Source organism: Pelodiscus sinensis, chromosome 1 (genome assembly GCF_052426305.1).
Source record: "Pelodiscus sinensis isolate ZL-2025 chromosome 1, ASM5242630v1, whole genome shotgun sequence".
Classification (NCBI taxonomy): domain Eukaryota; kingdom Metazoa; phylum Chordata; order Testudines; family Trionychidae; genus Pelodiscus; species Pelodiscus sinensis.
In genome coordinates, this window is record NC_143052.1 from 300922491 (window position 1) to 300944349 (window position 21859).

At 41.8% G+C, this 21859-nt stretch overlaps 1 protein-coding gene across 16 annotated transcripts in view; it reads right to left on the reverse strand.

Annotated features, from left to right (window-relative positions):
- NBEA (neurobeachin) overlaps positions 1-21859 on the reverse strand; it is a 748862-nt gene that overhangs the window by 25913 nt on the left and 701090 nt on the right. For 4 of the 16 annotated variants that reach the window (XM_075919181.2, XM_075919180.2, XM_089775505.1 and 1 more), the window contains 4 exons: positions 8464-8526; positions 8052-8141; positions 6357-6549; positions 2111-2182 (listed from right to left, as the gene is read on the reverse strand). In XM_075919181.2, the coding sequence (XP_075775296.2) occupies positions 2111-2182; positions 6357-6549; positions 8052-8141; positions 8464-8526 (418 nt within the window). Of the gene's footprint in view, positions 1-2110; positions 2183-6356; positions 6550-6886; positions 6920-8051; positions 8142-8463; positions 8527-21859 lie in introns of all 16 variants that reach the window. The other 12 variants (XM_075919185.2, XM_075919184.2, XM_075919182.2 and 9 more) reach the window with 5 other exon arrangements.

Here is a 21859-nt window from a genome sequence, read left to right on the forward strand (position 1 = left end):
GCAAGATGAACTGTTCCAGAGACTGTCATAGGTGGTAAGGGTATGTCTACACTACAAAGTTAATTCGAACTAACGGATGTTAGTTCGAATTAACTTTGATAGGCGCTACACTAGCGCTCCGCTAGTTTGAACTTAATTCAAACTAGCAGAGCGCTTAGTTCGAACTAGGTAAACCTTATTTTACGAGGACTAACGCCTAGTTCGAACTTACTAGTTCGAATTAAGGGCTGTATAGCCCCTTAATTCGAACTAGTGGGAGGCTAGCCCTCCCCAGCTTTCCCTGGTGGCCACTGTGGGCACCACCAGGGAAACTCTATTTCCAGGGGCTGGCTGGCTACAGTGCCCGTGCCAGGTGCAAGCCTGCCAGCACCCAGCCAGCAGACCCTGCACCTGGCACGGCTCGAGCCAGCCACCCGATGCCCCCCAGCTCTCCCCCTCTTCCCGGGACCAGGCTGGCGACTCCCGGGAGCTTGCCCAGGACCGCAAGAAGCGGGCACCCGCCTGGTCTAGTGCGGACATCGTGGACCTCATCCATGACCTCCGCACTAGGCACAGGAAAGTGGCCGTCTAGGGCAGGAGAGCTGCCAGCCTGGCCACCCAGGAGCAGGTGTGCATGAAAATCAAGGTGGTCCACTGAGAACCCCGACCCTGAGCCCTGAGCTTACAATGGCCGTACTGGGTCAGACCAAAGGTCCATCTAGCCCAGTAGCCTGTCTGTTGACAGCGGCCAACACTAGGGACCCTGGAGGGGATGGACTGAAGACAGTGACCAAGCAATTTGTCTCGTGCCATCCCTCTCCAGCCTTCCACAAACTTTGGGCAGGGACACCACTCCTACCCCCTGGCTAATAGCACTCCATGGACCCAACCTCCATGACTTGATCTCACTTCTCTTTAAACTCTGTTCTAGTTCTAGCCTTCACAGGCTCCTGCAGCAAGGAGTTCCACAGGTTGACTCTTTGCTTTCTGAAGAACAACTTTCTGTTACTAGTTTGAAGCCTGCTACCCATTCCTTTCCTTTGGTGTCCTCTAGTCCTTCTATTATGGGAACTAATGAAGAACTTTTCTTGATGAACCCTCTCCACCCCACTCATGCTTTTATAGACCTCTATCCTATCCCCCCTCAGTCTCCTCTTTTCTAAACTGAAAAGTCCCAGTCTCTTTAGCCTCTCTTCATATGGGACCTGTTCCAAACCCCTGATCATTTTAGTTGCCCTCCCCTCTCCCACCCTCTCTCTTCCCCTCTCCCACCTCCTTTTCCCAGTCTCCCCCCGTTTTGTTCAATAAAGAGAGATTCTATTTTTGAACACAATTGTCCTTTATTTTGTACATCAGGAAGGGGGGCTAGGGAGGGGTAAGTGGAAGGAGGTGAGGGAGGAATGGGGTACGAGTCCCTGATGGGGAGGACTGGGCTGGCTCTGCGGGCTTCTGGGGGTGGAAGCTCTCCTGCAGCCCCCCAATTGCCCCCTCTCCCCAGATGGCAGCCTGCGGCAAGTGCCGCCGGGCTGATGGCCGAGTGCTGTGATGTGCCCAGTGTGGGTACTCCGGGCAATCCAAGCCATGACTGCTTTGCAAGCTGGGCACCCCTGAGAACTGTCTGTCCGGGGTGGGGGTTGGGTCCCTTTTAGCACAGCCCTCGGCTAGCCTGAGACAGCAGCTCCACGCTCTAAGTCCTCATCTGTTGCCCTGCCAGCACTGCTTCCGGCCACCTTTAACCCCGGTTCAGGGTCCACTTAATGTGGACATGCTAGTTTGAATTAGCAAAACGCTAATTCGAACTAGTTTTTTAGTCTGGATCCGTTAGTTCGAATTAGCTTAGTTCGAATTAACTAATTCGAACTAAGTTAGTTTGAATTAGCGCTGTAGTGTAGACATACCCTCAGAAGGAACTGACGGGACACAGGGTTGGCTGGATACTTTAGCAGTGCGCAGCATCAGAGTGTGCTCAATCTGCCCCAATGGGTACTACTGAGGGAAAAATTTCCAGTGACTATGCATGGGATGTCAGTTCTACCAACAGTAGAATGCACATGTGCAAGCCCTCAAAAATAATGAATATTTACTAAACATTGTTTTCAACTATATAATCACAATTTGATCCTTAACATACCAATTAATGGATCCATTTCTATGGGAAGATGATGGGCTTGATCCAAAGAATATCCTGGGGCTCCCCTGAGGCCTAGAGATGAAAGAAGGAATAAAAGAAATATGGAATTTGCTTTATGCAATGTTTACATTGTTTTTCCAGTGTTAGCATTGTAAAATGATTATACCCTATAAAATTCATAATATCTTACCATTTCTTGTTATATCAATTTTTAAGATTTCCTTTTTCATGTGAGAAAAGTTTTTTACTCAAATAAATAAAATTAAATTAAAATATGTATGTTTACTTTGAGCCAAATTAAGCTGTTGCTGATTTTAGTAAATCAACTCCTCATTTACAATGGTATTACAGACCATTAAGTTATATACAATTACTGGGACAGAGTCTCAGAGCTACTACAATGGTAAAAAAGGGGAGGGAAACTGCCTTAAACAGTCAATTGGGGATTCCTTTTCTGGAAAGAAATTGATGAGTGGTGTAAAATTGAGACCACAGCTCTAACCGAACCACTGCTATTATAATAGAAATGTAGCCGTGTAAGTCTGGTGTAGCTGAAGCAAAATGCAGGACTTGCTATTATAAGTGATATTTCAGGGGCCTTACTAAGGAACAATGCACATAGGAATCCTAGTCACACAAGCGTTATAATAGAGGCATTACTGTTGGTGCAATGCAGATCTATATTTTAAAAGTCAATATTTGCTAAGAGTCACCGTACAATGTATTGTACCAGAGATTCCGCCTATGTTTAGAAATATGTATCATGAATATCACTATGTGGTTAACTGTTGGTAGTTGTTGGCTTTTACAATGATGATCTTTACATATGTGTGATGAAGATAACATTTACACATTTATCAGAATGGAATGTTCAATAGTGAGTGATGGAGCTAATAATATGATACAGCCCATCTCCCATCACACATAAATAGTTTATGTTATTGTTCTATTCTGACAGAGTACAACTATCTTAAATCACCGTAAAAAAGGACAAGTGCATACATTCCATCAATTTGGAGAATAACATTCTAAACACACTTCGGGTGGAAATATTCTGCTCATTGAAACTGAATCATTATTTTTTTTGAAAAGAAAACTATACTTCAAAAGAAAATAATATCAAATTTGCTTTGTGCTGCAAACAGAAATTATGTAAAGCAAGAAGCACTTACTGCTTATAATCTGTGATGTTTTAATCAGAATTGATTTCAGAGTGTTCTCTGGTTGTGGCCAGTTTACTGAAAATACATTCAAATCCTCTAACAAGTACAACTCTGGACCCAGTGAATCAGTCATGTAGCAAGATCTCAAACTTGGTATGCATAACTGATTGGGAGAGGGGAGTTAGAGATTTAAATGGGGCTTAGGACATTGCAGGACAATCTTTTCCATGCTGGACTACAAGACTGTTTTTCTGGAAAGTGACATATATCTTTCCTTTTTTTCCAGGTCTCCATAAGAGGAAATGAAGACTACTGCAAAATATGAATATACACACATGTATGACCAAGGTGTATTTAATTCTGTTTTTAGGATGCGGATTTGAGTTACCTCTTAATGCCCCTTCCATTCCTATGTTTTTATTATTCTATGTATGACTCAGAAAGTTAGAATATTATGTTCCAAGCTCCTGAGAGTTTTAGTGTGGGTATCTGTAGATACATTATCCTTGTGAAGTGTATCTGCATTGAGGATTTTACATCTTGAGTTAGGTTCAGCAATAATGTACCAGTCATAACATTGCTGTGCAGTCTCTTAATATACAAGTAGACTACGTCTAGACTGCATCCCTCTGCCGACAGAGGGATGCCAATCAAGCACTTTGGAAATGCAAATGAGCGTGGGATTTAAATATCCAGGGCTTCATTTGCATACTGATGCTCGGGCGCTGTGCCAATCATGCGCCATTTCGAAAGTGAAAGTAAAGTGTAGCCACGGCTCTGCCAACAGCGGGGAGCTTTTTCGGCAGATCCTGTACTCCAAAATGTTGTGACATGTAAATCCAGGAGTGTGATATGTCAATGCCAAACAAATCATCAGCCTTTCTTGTACAGAAGTTTGTTGTACCAGGCTGCAAACATTAATGAGCACGGCTTTTAGGCACTATTTATCACTGGAAGTAGTCCTTGCAAAAGGGGCAGAATGGAAAGGCAAAATTGGGAGAGCAAGGCACTTGTGAGGGAGGTAGCACATGTTGGGTGTAGGATAGTTGGTAGAGGAAAAACAAATGATCATTTCTACAGGTCAAAAGGAGAACCCAATCTTGTGTGATGTCACCAGACATTTGAAATGTATTCTCACCATAACTTTTATATTAAGAATCTTTCACTGACAATATTTAGATTTAGTAATAATATAGTCAGTTTTTACTAATTAAATACATGTCTAGAATAGCATGTCATAAAAATAAAGAGGGTAATCAATTAACCTTGTAAAATTGATTTTACAAATTAGTAATTTAACAGCTCACCTTAGAAAGTCAGAGACCTAGTGTGCAAGTTCTGTGTATTTTTTTGATAGTAATGGAGTATCCCTGTGCACAGTTTCATGTTTATGAACCTACCCAAAATGCTAGATTATTGGATTATTATTGTTGGAATAATTAATTAAAAACAAGCACCGCAATTAAATAATGCCACAGTTTTAACAGACTAGACATCTTTAAAAGTTTTTATAATTTAAATCTAAGTAGGCAAGAGAGACCCTTTAAGATTGTAAACCAAACCAACAAAAATTAGAAGTGCAACATTAAGACTGATATTCCTGCCCTAAATTATGCTGTTCTGAAGTAACAGAAAATGGCACAAACAGTGTAAAAGCCAAGAAAAGTGTAGGAATTATTTTGAATTTCTTAACAATTTTGCTTATTTATCCAAAAATATTGTGGTTCCTGGGTTGCACAAACAATGCATGATTTAGTTGACATGATTTATGAACCTAATCCTGCATATTAGCAAACAGCTTCATGTTTTACATGGGTATATGTGAACAAAATAGTTACATGGACATCAAGGAAGAATCAAGGCCTATAAGGCTTTTCTTACATAAAGCATGGTTGCTAGGGAACACCTAAGATTTCCCTAGATGGCATACCTACTGTGTTGTGCCATCTATTGACCAGCTATTATTTACCTTTATCTCATTAAAGAGGTGGGAACATGTGCATTTCAGTATTCCCACTATTGTACTAAGGGGAGGGTGCAGTTTGCCCACTAAAGGACCCTTTTAAGAAATTGAGGAGACCATAACACATTCAAGGAGGTTCCTCAAATGGCCTGCTGAAGGGCAAGGATGATTAGCCAATGTCCCCAGAAGACTTGAAAAGCTTACAGAGGACTAACAGAACAATGTTAGTAAAATTAGTATTAAAGTACTGTAGGAGACTAACTTGTTTATGGTTTTTTACATTGGGTTCCTCAACTGCCAGTGTCACAAATAACCATAAACAAAAGAGTCTTTTAGCTACATGGCTGCCTCCTCTAGCAGGATCAGGTTCTAATCCTAATGCTAATTATGAACACAAGTCATATTTCAAATACATTGTCATTCCATGTTGATACCAGTGATTATTTCTTACCTTCAAATGTTCAGGCAATAGGAATTAGCAAAATTAAGATAATTCTCTTTTTTTAACTGTGAATAAAGTTTCGGTATCTCTGAATATGGAGGTACCTGACATAATATTCAAAAGATAATGGTAAGTCAGGTACCTCAAAAGACACTCTCTCTAATAGTGAACAGTGATACACATATACTAGCTAGTCTAGTGCTGAAAACTGGGGCATATTATACACGTGGTGTCAAGAATAGTAGTACCATACCAAACATATTATACTAAAGACTGATACTGATGTAGCAACATATCAATTGGTTGCAAATCTGATCTGAATTTAGGGAGCTTGCTTCTTGGAGTAACAAAAGACAGGACTATGCAGCACTTTAAAGACTAACAAGATGGTTTATTAGGTGATGAGCTTTCGTGGGCCAGACTCACTTCCTAAGATCAAATTGTGGAAGAAAATTGGCATGACCATATATACCAAAGGGATAAAATAAAAAAAAATACTGCTTCTTGGAGTGATATTACGGAAAATGGACACTATGAGTACTCAATATATACATTGATAAATGGGTAAAAATGTGTTGCCAATCTGTAGACAAGCACGATCAACCCAGCTACTCTACTTGAAACTTAAAAGATGCACTGCTTACATAATGTTTAAATAAGAGATCTGTGAACACATACCTACTGTGTTGTGCCATCTATTGACTGCAAAAAGTCTGCTGCAAGTCACAGTTACCACTGCAGGAATAGTAAGGTGGGGAAGCGTGTTGGCTGCCACATGTGTGACAGGAGAATTTGATGGAAATTTCAGCACCATTATAACATCCTGCTGCATCTGATCTTTAAACATGAGTGGACTCTGTGGAAGGAAACACTGTTGAGTAGAAAGGAGAAGAGAGCAGAAGAAAACAGAAGGGATAACACAATTAGTGAGGAGGTCTGAGGGAAAACAAGGTTAAAGTGAGTAGGCAAACATGCACATACAGGGAAAACAATGCTATCTGCACTAGCAATATAGGAGGGCAAACTATTACTGGATCATTACACGAGGACAAATAGAGAAGAGGTATGGTTAAGGTCCATTAGGTTATTACAGGGTATAAAAGATAAATCAGCATTCATTCAACAAAAATCAAAATATTAAATTATCAGAATAGTTAATATTAATACACTGTAGATAGGAATCAAATAGAAGATTAACCCATTATTACCTCATAAACATGAAATTGTATAAAGTCCAGTAGCTGAAACAAGAATTTTTAGAAGGAGGAACTCAGAAATCCCACAGATGACTGTTTTTCTAATGTACTTTAGACTAAAGTAAATCCTTTAGAGTATACTATATGAATTGACTTTACTTTTTATTTCTTACAAATCATATTAAAACTATATGAATTATTATAAAATCAAGGTGATTATTCTGTAAGTAAAATATAATTTTAACTCATGGCTAGTAACAGTTTTATTATCAATTAAAGTTTGTGAATCCCAATTTGCATGTATTGCATGTCTTCATAAACTTAACTGTTATATCAACTAAGATGAATTCTAGGAAGTTTAAGTAATCTTTTGCTCTGAATCTACAGATTTAAACTGCTGTCTAAATATATTACATACATTTTTAAGATATTGACTATCTAGATATGTGAATTTGCAGGTGATGTTTAATTTTTAAAAGAACAAAATTAAAACTTTAGGAAAATTGTCATTTGCACAATGTGATTTTCCTCATGGGTAATGGATATTATGAAAGCTAGTGAACATTATGATTTATTTACTAAAGTTCATAGAAAGTTTCTTGTCTTCAGAGGATACTAACTGGGACAGATACCACTACTTTTCACTTTTGCTACATAATATAGTACTTTGTAATGAGCATATAAAAGAGTGCATTGGTAATTAATGCTGAAGTTCAAATTGAAATTACAAGGACATATTGTATTCTTTCACAGGAATGGACAAAAGGGTTCCAAGCATGATTTGAATTACATTTTTTCATTCCTGACAAGCAGCCAATGTTCATAAATCACTCTGGAATGTTTCCCCCTTTTTTCTAAACAAAATGTTTAATATGAGAGAAGCATATACTCATTTTTATTTCATGCAGTTATACTCATCAAATACATATTTATAAGATATCCTTTTTTAATCCAAGATTGGACAACAGAAATAAATGGCTGTAGAAAGTGAGAGCTATTCCAACTTCCAACTTGCTGTTTAAGAGCCTGCATGCAATTTCTGCACAGACTAAAAGCTATGGTACTGTAGGCCACTCAGGGCAGGAAAAGAAAGTGTTACTTAAATAGGTATTTTATGACCTAGAAAGGATCCTCAGGTTGAAAGGAAATAAATTCCCAACCAGCAGTTATATCTCACCAGGTGCATGGCAGAGCTCCGAGGAGGATGTGGCTCAATAAGCAACTGAGATGGCGTCTGTCCAAAGTTCTGTATCTGTGCCTCCATGGCCTGCAGGGAAAGGAGAGTGATTGTCATAATCAATATGCATCAAAGAGATAGGTCAACACACTATTTGACAATGCAAGCAAATCCTAAGTCAGCCATGAAAAAAGTCCAGAAAATTCACCGGGTGCTCTTCTCTCAGGCTGCAGACTCATCCAAGTGTTAGTATTTTGTAGACAAGCTTTGCTTCTCCTTTCAAGCATGCTTCAGTTAACCAAATAACCATTCTTATTTCCAGTAGCTGGGGTTACATGTGAAAATGTTAACCTGTGAGGACATGCAGTTAAGGTCTTGAGAGATTTCTTTGAAAGAAATATACCACATATACCTTAATAAAGTCCTTTGTAAGAAGGAAAGTATGAGGATCTCTAATAAAATACGCCTCTGGGATCTTAAAGGAGGGGGGAAGCAAATTGAGAAATAAAATTCATGGATAATGTTTAGAAATCATAATTTCAATAACACAGCCATTAAAAATAAAAATACTGGAAATATACTATTATACAATACACTGTAGCTACAAGAATTACAAATAAAATCTTTAGGTAATGATCTAATTTTCTAGGTAGTATTCATTTACCAAAATAACACAATATTTATTTTTTGGGTGTGTTTATTTTGGATCCATTTTCATAACACCCTAATACTGACTATTGTAAAAACTATGAAATATATAATTAGTAATTTCAATTTTAAATTAACTCCACTGACAGTGGAATCTGGCCCACAGACTGAAACATTTCAAGCACCTACACAACCACTTAGAAAGAGAAATGTTTTTACACTACACTTTAAAAACAGCTGGCAATTTTTTTATTGATACCTCCACTAATGATACCATTTAAGAACTTTATGCATCTTTCAGATACACAGGCTTCATAGCAGTGGATTTCAGAAAATCAAGAACTACACTTTAAGGTAAGCAACTGATTTAAAAAAACAAAAACTAAGTACTATATAGATATACCGTATATACTCGAGTATAAGCCGACCCGAATATAAGCCGAGGCACCTAATTTTACCACAAAGAACTGGGAAAAAATATTGACTCGAGTATAAGCCTAGGGTAGGAAATGAGGCAGCTACTGGTAAATGTAAAAAATGAAGATAGATACCAATAAAATTACATGAATATTTATTTCAAAGAAAAACAATAACCTAGCTCTGTAAGTGGAAAAGGGGGTCAACAAAAACAATATGGTATCAAAAATACCGTAACTCCCGCTCAAAGTCCTCCCGCCAATCCAATGAGCCCCTGAAGGGCCGCCTGCAAGAAAGCGCCCAGCGCCAGCACCAGTCACACACGGGAACAGACGCTCGGACACTCGGCCCAACCAGCTCAGCCCCCGCCCGGACCTTTCCCAGGCCAGAGCCCCTCTCGGCTGCTCCCCGAGCCTCCCTGCCGGCGGCCCCGGGGCGAGGCCGCTGGCTCCGAGCAGCACCTGCGGGCGCACCCGCAACCCAAGCGGCCGGCAGAGGCTCCAAGCGCCCCGCGCAGCGACGGCCCCCGACACACGGAGCCCAGCCTGCTCCTGGCAGCGCCCCCCGCCCCGAGCGCCTCGGTTACCGGGGCCAGAGCTCCGGGCTCACGCGGCTAGACCCAGCCGGCGGCAGAGTCCGCCCGCGAGCAGGAGGCTGACTCGAGTATAAGCCGAGGGGGGCATTTTTCAGCACAAAAAATGTGCTGAAAAACTCGGCTTATACTCGAGTATATACGGTATATTAGAAAGGACTCTATCCTAAAAAAATTCTCTTGTTTGCATCAATAAGTTTCTCAACTTAGCATGCAAGGAAAACAATGCATGAAAAAGCCTCCTAAAATATAAAAACCATAAATATTAAATTGAAAGGATTCAAACAAACATTTTAAAAGGCAGTAGAACCTATTCAGTCTGCACTCTGATAAAATGTATGTATTATAATCCGCACAAAACAAATGTTGGTCTCTTCCAATATCTGAAGAAAGAAACTGTAATAGGTGCCACAGGGACATCTCCTAAAACCTTGGTAATATTTACAAAATATATTGCAATATAGTTGCTAATATTCAATGAATTATCATAAATAAATTACTGACAAAATAAGAATCTAAGACAAAGTCTAACTGAAATTGATAACTTTCCACTGACTTCAATGGGCTTTGAATCAGGCCTGAGTGAATAAAGTCCATTTTGTGATGTGTTATTCCTGTTTTTATAGTAATTGCTGATTTACTAATTCACAGAATGCACTAGTTTGCTCTTGGGGGCTTATCCTGCAAGTTGATGAGTATCACCTAGAAATTAGGGTACGTCTACACTACAACGTTAATTCGAACTAACTTAGTTCGAATTAGTTAATTCGAACTAAACTAATTCGAACTAACGGATCCAGACTAAAAAACTAGTTCGAATTAGCGTTTTGCTAATTCGAACTAGCATGTCCACATTAAGTGGACCCTGAACCGTGCTTAAGGATGGCCGGAAGCAGTGCCAGCAGGGCATCAGAGGAGGACTTAGAGCGTGGAGCTGCTGTCTCAGGCTAGCCGAGGGCTGTGCTTAAAGGGACCCGACCCCCACCCCGGACAGACAGTTCTCAGGGGTGCCCCACTTGCAAAGCAGTCATGGCTTGGAGTGCCCGGAGTGCCCACACTCAGCACATCACAGCACTCGGACATCAGCCCGGCTGCACTTGCCACAGGCTGCCATCTGGGAAGAGGGGGCAATCGGGGGGTTGCAGGAGAGCTTCCACCCCGAGGAGCCTGCAGAGCCAGCCCAGTCCTCCCCATTGGGGGCTCGTACCCCATTCCACCCTCACCTCCTTCCACTTACCCTTCCCTAGCCCCCCTTCCTGACGTACAAAATAAAGGACAATAGAAACTCTCTTTACTGAACAAAACTGGGGGAAACTGGGAAAAGGAGGTGGGAGAGGGGAAGAGAGAGGCTGGGAGAGGGGAGGGGGAAAACTGGGAGGAAGGAGCTGGAAGGGGGAAGCAAGGGAAAGGAGGGGGTGGGGAAACTCAAGGATCAGGGGTGGGGGTCTCGCCGGGCCAACCGCCTCCCAGCACGGCGAGGGAGGGGGCCTCGGCATCCCCGGGGGGATGGGGTGGAGGGTGTGGAGGTTGAGGTGGGGGGTGTGGACATTGAGGAAGAGGGTGTGGGGGTTGAGGAGTAAGAGGTGGGAGGGGGGGCAGGAGTGGGAAGAGGGACAGCAGTTGGGGGGGGCAGCAGGCGCAGGACCAGCACGGGGCACCATGCTCTGCAGCAGGAGCTGCAGGTTTGTGCTTAGCCCTCGGACCTGAGCCAGCAGCTCGTGGCGGAGCTGCAGGTCTTCCCACATCCAGGCCTGCAGTGTGCGGTGCACGGCTCGCAGGGCCACCAGGTGCTGGTCCCAATACTCCTGCTCCGTGTTGGTAGTCCGGAGCAGGCCACGGGTGCGGGAGCATGTCCCGGGCGGGGTGGTGCGCCCTGCACGAGCAGCTGGTGCAGCTGTAGAGAGAGAAGAGAAGTGGTCAGTTCTCCCTGGGGATGCAGAGGATGATGCCCAGCCCCCTCCCCCACCCCGCAACGTGAGGGTGACCATGTCCTGCACTGTCAGAGCCGCTGTGCTTGTACAGAGGCCATGGTCATGATGTCTGGCTCTCCCCGGGACTGGGAGCTGCCCCAAGACCACACCCATGTCCCTGTGCCATGTATAGTGTGGCCGGGGGGGAGGGGGACATCTCCCCGCCTCCGTGTAGAGGGGACATGTGAAGGGAAAGCATCCTGCTGGGTCCCGCCCCGGGGTCGGGAGCATGTCAGGTCTCTTTGCACAAGCATGTGCCTATTGGGCCATGGCCCCTGGGTGTCACGCAGCTGGAGCCACCTGCCCAAGGGTGGCATGGCACGTGCTCGCATGTGCACAGGTGTCTGCGTGATCCGTGGAAGGCATGGCCCACGTGTGTGGTCTCTGGTCTCCCTCCTGCCTCTCCCCCCGAACTACTTAATTCGAACTACTTACCCGGTACGGTCTCCCTGGACGCTGGGACATCCTGCGGTGGCCCCTCTGGTGTGCCCGGGTCAGGGCCCTTTGGTCCCGGCTCACTTCCTCCTGGGCTGGTGCGGACCGCCCTGCCCCCCAAGAGTTAGTGGAGGGCAGGGAAGTAGGGACAGGTGTCATCCCCTGCAGCAGCGCCGCCCCTGGTGGCCCTGGCGTACCCCTGCCGCAGCTGCTTAACTTTAATGCGCACCTGCTCCCGGGAGTGCCTGTGTCCTTTGCGGGCCATGGCAGTTGCTATGCGGCCGTAGACAGCCGCGTTCCTCCTCCTAGTGTGGAGATCTTGGAGATTGGGAGCCTGCCCCCAAATCTCAATGAGGTCCATGACCTCCGCACTAGTCCAGGGGGCCGCGCGCCATCTACGGCCCCTGGCTGGCCCCTGGGTGCTGGGGGACTGGGCAGGGGACGGCTCGCTGCCACTGGCTGCCTGGCTCATGGTGGGGCCACTCGGTCAGGGGCAGACACTGCTGGCAGGGCTGTCTGTCTCCAGTGCCATCTGGCCAGAGTCTACCCCTTTAAGGGCCTGGGGCTGGGGGAGAGGAGAAGAGTTTTCCTGGTTGTGCCCAGAGAGGCCACCAGGGGAAACCTGGGAAGGGCTAGCCTCCCACTAGTTCGTATTAAGGGTCTACACAGCCCTTAATTCGAACTAGTAAGTTCGAACTAGGCTTAATCCTCGTGGAATGAGGATTACCTAGTTTGAACTAAGCGCTCCGTTAGTTCGAATTAAATTCGAACTAACGGAGCGCTAGTGTAGCGCCTATGAAAGTTAGTTCGAACTAACGTCCGTTAGTTCGAACTAACTTTGTAGTGTAGACATAACCTTAGAGAGCACACTATTGACTTCATTCCCTAAGAGATGCTCTGCTTCTTGCAGGATCCAACATTAATACAAATTGCTAAGTTTTCATTGTAGTAGTATTTTAAATAACAAGAATAATGATTATATAAAACATACACAGACATACACAGAAATTTGATTTAAGTTAACATATAGTATTTTATATTATGCACTTTACTCTGTACTATATTACTATATCACTTTTTATTTTTTGCTTTAATTTGTGTGAATTTGGTGTTCATAACTTCAAACAAGGACCAAAAGCAACACTTAATACAGGCAGCTGTGTGAAATACAGTCTTCCATGCAGCTCTGGTAATAACTAGTTGAAGAAATAGCTCCCACTTGTCAGTGGTTCAGACAATTATCAAAGTTAGTACTACAATGCTTTTTAAGAATCATATTTTCAAGTACAAATGTGAGTTGTTATATTTGATATAAAAGTTGGTAAAGGAATGTGATCAATAATATCATAAAACACACATTTCTTTACCAACTTCTATTACATTTTGTAAAGCGATGCCCACTTTTCATTCATTCATTTGGTCTCATGTTGTCCAGTCTCTGGAACATTCTGACTTCAGCTATAAAGCCATATTTGCCTCACAGTTCAAGAAGATTCATGATTGCAAAAGATGGAAACAAAATACCACAGAAAAGCAGGATGACTTGTTCAGATGACAAGAGACGGACACTTAAAACTTTCCTGTCAAGAGTAACCATATTTTACAACTAAAAATGTCCTAATAAATGCTCACTTCCATTACTTTATGTGACTCCTGATCTTGAAAACAGTGAAGTTAATGGTAATCCTGGCAGTGATTTGAATATCAAAATAAAGACCTTACTCTGTAAGAGGCAGTCTTGTGTATTGTTGCCACTTCTATTCTTAAAGATATTCAGTTCAAAACCTAAACCAACCCTAAACCCACCTGAAAATACAAGTCTTATCCTTTTTTCTTGGGAAAAGGTATATTTTTATAAAAGTCAACAATTGGAATTTTTTTAGAAAAGGAAACCATACAAATAGTTTTTCTTAAAATGCACATGACATTACCAATGTTACTGCACAAGGGGCGCAATAATTAAGAAGAATTTTCACGTCTATAGTTCTTGCTCTTCTATACTGCTGAAAATACTTTAGAAAGGTAGTTGGTGTCATCTCCATTTTATATGAGAGATGAAAACTGAGGCACAGAGAAATTAAATGACTTGCCCAAGGGCACACAGCATGTCTGCAGCAAATCTGGGAATAGACCACATTTCTCCTGATTCCTAACCCTGGGTTCAATTTATTAGATCACAGTATACATAAATCCAAAGCAGTTTCACCTAGAACACCTCTAGTAATTCAATCATCAGGAAGGTATTGGAAACAGCTATTATAAATAATTTTTGTATAACTGGGGGTGCACTTACAGTATTTCAAATTAATCACACCTCTTGCTTTGTATAATGTTCCTTAAAATTCTATTCCAGTTCATCATTTTCCTTTCTCCTATCCACCAAGTCCTCACCAGCAACATGCAAAGCATTACCACCACTCACTGAAACACACAATCATTCTAGTTAATTTATTATTTTTATAGAACTACATTTACTTTTATTCCACCTTCAAAATGTCTTCAGTTTTGAAAGAGCATAAGCTCTAAAAGCACTAGCTTACCAAATTTACTCTTTGAATCAGCAGAACGGCAATTATGTTAGTGTTAGCTTACTTAATAAGGCATTGCAGGAAAGCAATTTGAGGAACTGAATTGAGACTCCCTGCTGTTTTACCACATAAAACAAGATTTGTACTCAAACACTTCAGGGAGCATTTGGTGGTGTATGGCCAAGCTTTTATATCACAGAAAGATAAAACACAGTCTTAAGGGAAAGAATTAGGGGATACCTGTCCCAAAGCTGTCACTTGCATTTCACTGGTCCAACTGAAAAAACAAAATCAATCTGCTAAATTGCTGCCACTTTGCAAGTTGAAAGAATATCCAACTCACACATCCTCATTTATGTAACCAGGAAAAATATAACTTTGAAATGTTCAAAATAAAAATACTGCTTCTCATGGAGTAGTTAATGAATAAATATGCTCTAGTTAGCCATGGATACACATCAATGTAGACACATCTTAGTTATAATTAGGGATGTAAGAGACTAGTCGACTGTCTGATAAGCATAAGCTTATCAGATAGTTGACTAGTGATGTGACTAGTCACTTCCCCCACTTGCTGCTTCTATCAGAGAGAGGCAGCGGGGGCGGGGGGAGGGGATAGGAGCTGGTGGGAGCCAGCTTAAAAGACCAGCACCATCTCTGTGGGGGGTAGGAGAAGTAAAGGCACAGTGGGAAACAGCACGAGCGGGGACTGAAGCAGTCACCACTTGCATTCTGCTGTGATTCTGCTTTTGAAATGTACAAGAGCCCTACTGGGGCTCTTGTACATTTCAAAAGCGGGAGGCCCTGCGCTCTCTGCCCGGCTTCCTTTTGAAATGTACAAGAGCCCTTTACATTTTGATACATTTGCTTTTGTACATTTCAAAGGCTCAGGCATCACAAGGAGCGTGGGGACAATCTCCCATTGGGCCCGCACTCCCTGTGAGGCTTCTGCTTTTGAAGGATAGCAAGAGCCCGGCAAGTCTCTTGCTACAGTTCAAAGGCAGCGGTGCCCTTATCAACTAATCAAATAGTTGATGGAAATCTTTAAAAATTATGTATTTTGCTTATGAGCAATAGATGCTTTATTTTCATATTTTTTTATTTACAGACAAACTGGACATACACCAAGGAACTGGAAAACTGAATGTACTCTGCACCTTTCAGGATCAGGTCTTATTGTTACCTTTCCAAAGAATGAACTTGTAACTATGTTTGTCTCTCTCTTAGGGAACATCAATTTTTACCAGATCTTCTGGAGGTTGATCTTCTGGTGTTTGATTTAGCAGGTCTAGTATAGACCTATAAATCAAATGCTGAGTGCAGCCCCTAACGGTAGCTGATATGCTTCCATTTGCGAGGAATAAGGGAAGCCAATGGGAATATTTGCTTCTGTCAGCCTCCCGAAGGAGTGGAAAGAAATGGCTACATTTTTTATTTATAAACAATAAAACAATGACTTTATTGGGAACAGAGCTACTTCATTTTCTTCCAATTTATTAATTATTCTAATATCTGAAAAGGCTACTATCATGTTCAGTTAAGCTTTTTAGGATATATTGTTTCATTACATTTCATGTAATTTTCCTGCACTTCTTTGTTAATTCCCACGATACTGGTGAGTCCACCACAATTTTGTCCTACACAATCCATCTGCTCCTGTTGCAAAATGCCTTCAGTTATGCCAAAATCCAATACCATGGTTTGCATGGATGGAGAGCCCAATTTGGTGAGCTGAGGGACAATTATTAAATATTATCGTTACTATTTTAATTGGTATCGCCACCTATTGCATAGAGAAAGAAAAGGAATTAGGGGATACCTGTCCTGCAGGTAACTTAAAAAGGCTACTTGTCCTTAGGCATTATGTGTTGGTTAATGCTATATGTTAATAAGTTGGCATCTTCTTCAATGATCGGACCTTCAGTTATAACATTTGAGCAAACTACTAATAATGCAGTAAAATCAATCTCTATTTCTTGTCATACATGTTTATTTTTGTATTCAGTGAATAGTGGCACAGTATTTCTTAATGTGTTCTCTTATACAGCCAACATGATTAACAGCCCCTAAGCACTCTGTTCTTCAGAGCAAACTTGATTGACAGCCCATTGGTGGATAGCATACAGAGCCTGAAAATGTTATTGTTTTGTACTAATGGTGTGAGATATTGCTTTTTTATTTGCGTCTACAGCTGTTAAATGGCATCAGTATCTTCAGGACGTTTGATAAATTAGGTTAAGAATATTGATTTCTGTTTTATTATTGCACATTTGGGAGGAAGACGACTTGTATTTTACAAACAAGCAGTGACTCAGCTAGTCTGGACTCATCAGTGCATTTGGTAATTTGATCAAGTGACTGAAACATGGGCACAGAGATGGATTTAAGTGACAGGCAGCAACATTAATAATTTCACAGAAGGGAGGTACATTATCTGATCCTCCACTCCCCTTCAAATCAGGTATTTATTTGGATATAGTGTGAAGTTAAAGGGTCTCAAAACAAATAACTGATACATTTGGAATTAAGCCTTTTCAGCCTAACCTTTAGGGCTCAGCCCAACACTGAATCCTCCTGCTATTCCTTTGTGAGTGGAAAATAGGGTACAAAGAGGGACCTGAGTTTGTGAAGATTAAAATCTCTCCTTCTGCTTAAAGGCAAATGGTCAACCAACCAATGCTTTTTGCCTCTGTCTTCACAGACAAGGTCAGCTCCCAGAATACTGCACTAGGCAACAAAGTATGGGAAAGAGGTGGGCAGCCCTTGATGGAGAAAGAACAGGTTAGGAAATATTTAGAAAAGTTGGATATATACAAATTCATGGGGCGAGATCTACTGCATCCGAGTGTGCTGAGGGAGTTAGCTGATGTAACTGAAGACATGCATGCCATTATCTTTGAAAACTCATGGTGACTGGGGAAGGTCCTGCATGACTGGAAAAAGGCAAATGTAGTACCCATTTTTAAAAAAGGGAAGAAGGACAATCCAGGCAACTACAGACTGGTCAGCTTCACTTCAGTCCCTAGAAAAAACATGGAGGGGATCCTCAAGGAATCCATTTTGGAGCACTTAGAAGAGAGGGAAATGATCAGGAACAGTTAACACGGATTCACTATGGGCAAGTCATGACTGATCAACCTGATTGCCTTCTATGGCACTGAACCGGCTCTGTGGATATGGGCAAGGTGGAAGACACGATATAGCTTGGCTTTATCAAAACTTTTGATATGGTCTCCCACAGGATTCTTGCCAGCAAATTTAAAAAGTATGGATTAGATAAATGGACTGTAAAGTGAATAGAAAGCTGGCTCAATTGTCAGGTTCAATGGATAGTGATCAATGGCTCGATGTCTGGTTGGCGGTCAGTGTCAAGTGGAGTGCCTCAGGGGTCGGTTCTGGGACTGGTTTTGTTCACCATCTTTATTAATGACCTGGATGAGGGGATGGATTGCACCCTCAGCAAGTCCGCAGATGATACTAAGCTAGGGGGAGTGGTAGATACAATGGAATTTAGGGTTAGGGTCCAGAGTAACCTAGACAAATTGGAGGATTGGGCCAAAAACATTTGATGAGGTTCAATAAGAAAGAACAAGTGCAGTGTTCTGCATTTGGGACAGAAAAATCCCAAACATTGTTATAGGCTGGGAACTGATGGCTGAGCAGTAGTTAGGCAGAAAAAGACCTGTTGATTACAGTGGATGAGAAGCTGGATATGCATCTCACTTACAGCCAAGAAGGCTAACAGCATGTTAGAGTGCATTAGGAGGAGCATTGCCAGCAAATCTAGATAAGTGATTATTTCCCTTTATTGGCGCTGGTGAGGCCACATCTGGAGTAGTATGTCCAATTCTCAGCCCCCCATTACAAAAGGGGGTGAACGTATTGGAGAAGGTCCAACAGATGACAACAAAAATTATTAGGGGGCTGGAGCACATGACTTATGAGGAAAAGCTGAGGGATTTGGGCTTATTTAGTCTTCAGAAGATAAGAGTGAGGGGGGATTTGATAGCAGGCTTTAATTACCTGAACGGGGTTTCCAAAGAGGATGTAGAGAGGCTGTTCTCAGTGGTGACAGATGACAAAATAAGGAGTAATGATCTTAAGTTACAGTGGGAGAGGTCTTGGTTGGATATTAGGAGAAACTATTTTATTAGGAGGGTGGTAAAGCACAGGATTGGGCTATGTAGGGAGGTCGTGCAATCTCCATCCCCAGAGGTTTTAAAACCCATCTTGATAGAGCCCTGGTTGGGATGATTTAGTAGGGATTGGTCCTGCTTTGGATAGGCGGTAGGACTCAATGACCTCCTCCAACTCCTCCAAACCTATGATTCTATGATCTTGAAGCTCTGTAAGGTGACCTTTACCATCTTTATCTGCACTGGGTATTCACATACGCAGTGGGTGGTTAAGATTATAGAGGGCTCAAACCGCCCATCTCAGAAACACAAAGCTGCTAAAGTGTTCTGGAGTGCCACACCTGCCTGCACCTGTAATCCAGGATGGCACTGTACACTGCCACTTCATAAAGTGTCCACTCAATACAACACACACTTGGACAGCCAACTCCAGAAATGCTTCTCCCTCCCTTCATGCTAATTTGCCAACAAGGTAAAAAGAAAGACTACAAGACACAGTGTAACTCTTCCTCCTCCTCCATGTGATGAGGCCAATAGGAGTGTGCTTAGCTCTGAGGTGAAAGTCACTAGCTGCCCCAATAGGATAGCCCTCTTCTTCCTGATTGCTCTACATAGAAGGAGGGCAATTTCATAAGACAGGGACTCATTTTGGAGGTGATAGTTTCATGCAGGTTCTCTTCTTCCCGACTACTCCAGGAGGGGCTCTCCTTTAGAAGTGGCATGTTCATACTCCAATAATAATCATGCCCCATGCTCTCCTCATTCCTCCCACCCCATCATCCCCCTACTTCCTCAATGCCTCACTATCCTGTCATGTCCTCTGCTCCAGAAGTGTTTCTGCTTCACCAACCATGTTCCCATCAGCCTTCTGCTCCCCCAACCTTTCTCAAGAAATGGGATTGGGTGGGATAGGGCATTAGACAAGGAGGGTGCTGCCTGCATGCCCATAGATGTCTCAAGTGATGCTGTGATGGGTTTTTTCAAATCTGCCTTTGGTCAGGGGCATCCTACCCATAACCACACAATACCAGCAAAAGTAATGCCTGCAAAAGGCTTCAATTAGACTTTGAAACTTTTCTCCCTCTGTTCTAATTAAAAATGTTTGTCAATGGCTGTGAAGTTTACCGGTACTTACTTACAGATGTATTAACTTTTTTTAAAAAAAAAATTAAAAGCTTAAATGGGAGCTTTAAAATTATTTTTCAAAAATTAAAAATAATATATGAAGAATTTCTACAGGACAAATTGGAGAGGCAGTAACATTCTTTTTTCAATTAAAGCAAATGTCTCTATTCCTTTGCCTCTTCTTTGATCTTATCTTTGTCAGCTTTGTTTCATTCTCCTTTTCCTCTTCCACTATATTTCCAATTGAATTTCCTCCATGCCATTACAATGTCCTATTTCTCTTCAAACCTTCCTATCCTATCCTGCCCATGCCCCACTTTTGAAAATGGCCATGAATCTGAGTTAATAAGCATTAATTAATATTTCCAAAAAGAGCACAAGAAAGGACAGGTGATATATGAAAAAAGACACAGGAGGCAGGTCAGTATTGCTACCATTAGCTGTTTAACATCTTTGACTAGCTTTACATTCCATGCAATCTGTTGTGGTAACAATAATGCAATCTGAGGCTCCTGATAATGATATATGAACAATGATTGCTGAGCATACCTATTAACAGCACCTGCATCATCTTTGTATGCGTTCTACTCCATTTAAATCAGTAAAGGAACAAGGATGTATCAGATTTTGCAGGCAGACTACAACAATGATCTTTTAAGGAACCAATCTGACCACAATGAACATTTTCCCCTGACAACGAATTCAGTTTTTTAGTGCAATCTTATGAATAAACCGCTAATTTAGGTTTACACACAAATAGTCATTAGCCTGAAAGCTAAGGACAAGCTAAAAAAAAGAAAAAAACAATTCTAAACATGCAATGGATCATGATGGTAGCCAATCTAATTACAACGGTAAACTCATCACACAGACTGACACAGTGACAGAGTTACTGCCAATACATTTGGATTCACACTATGGTCATTACTGGCTTGGCAATGGAACACAGAAGAATAGACATTACTGATGGAAAAGTTTTACATCATCCAGTCTATTTCCCTGCCAATGCAAGATTGTTCCTTATATTTTCTAGTGGCAGTTAATTCTAGTTGTAAAAGGCCTATATAATGGGGATTCCATAATTTTCTTTGGAAACTGTTTTACAGCCTAATTACATCTGTCAGGAAGTTTTTCCTGAAGTTCAGCCAACATTTTTCTTTTTTGAATTTCCTCCCATGACTGCTAATATAGATACAATCTGCTGGTGCCACACTCATTCCTCCACCTTGCTGGTTTATCGCCACCTTCAGATATTTTTAGATTTTTACTGTGTCCGTCTTTGCTCAGTCATCACTTGTCAAGCACTTTAAATCTTGCCCATAAATCTTTCCTGTCCTCTCATCATTGATGTCCATCAATGAATTCCCTCCAATCTTGATAATGAGATTACATTAAGAACTGAATAAAATATTATAGATGTCATTGCACCACAGCAGGAGTAAGATGGTCTAGAAAGGAATAGGGACTTATTCACCTTTATTAGCTAGGGCAGTTCGAGAGCGCACCAATACAGCAGCTCTCTTCAGAGGGCCTTGTTGATGGAGTATTCCTGGAGTCCCAGCAGAAAGTATAATAAAGTTGCAGTTGTGAATAAACTATAGGAAGTGATTTTTGTGCTAGTGCCTTTACTGTCTTTCTACAGGACGTGTTAAATAGGAGTAATATTTTACATAGTTTAATTTTATTTCAGGTGATCATTAGTCAATTACATCTTTGAATTAGTGGTATATTAAACAAATGAAGATATAATATTAAACCTAGAGAATGCTTCCTTATTGGATAAGTGATTAATCGAAAATCTAAACTAATGTGTACATATACTTCAGAAAGTTGCAATGTATGAGACATACAGGTTGAACTTCTCTATACTGGCACTCTGATCTGGCAACATCCATGGTTCAGCACAGAGATGACCAAGCCATCGGATCTAGCCTGCAGCTGCGTTGCCAAAGCCCTT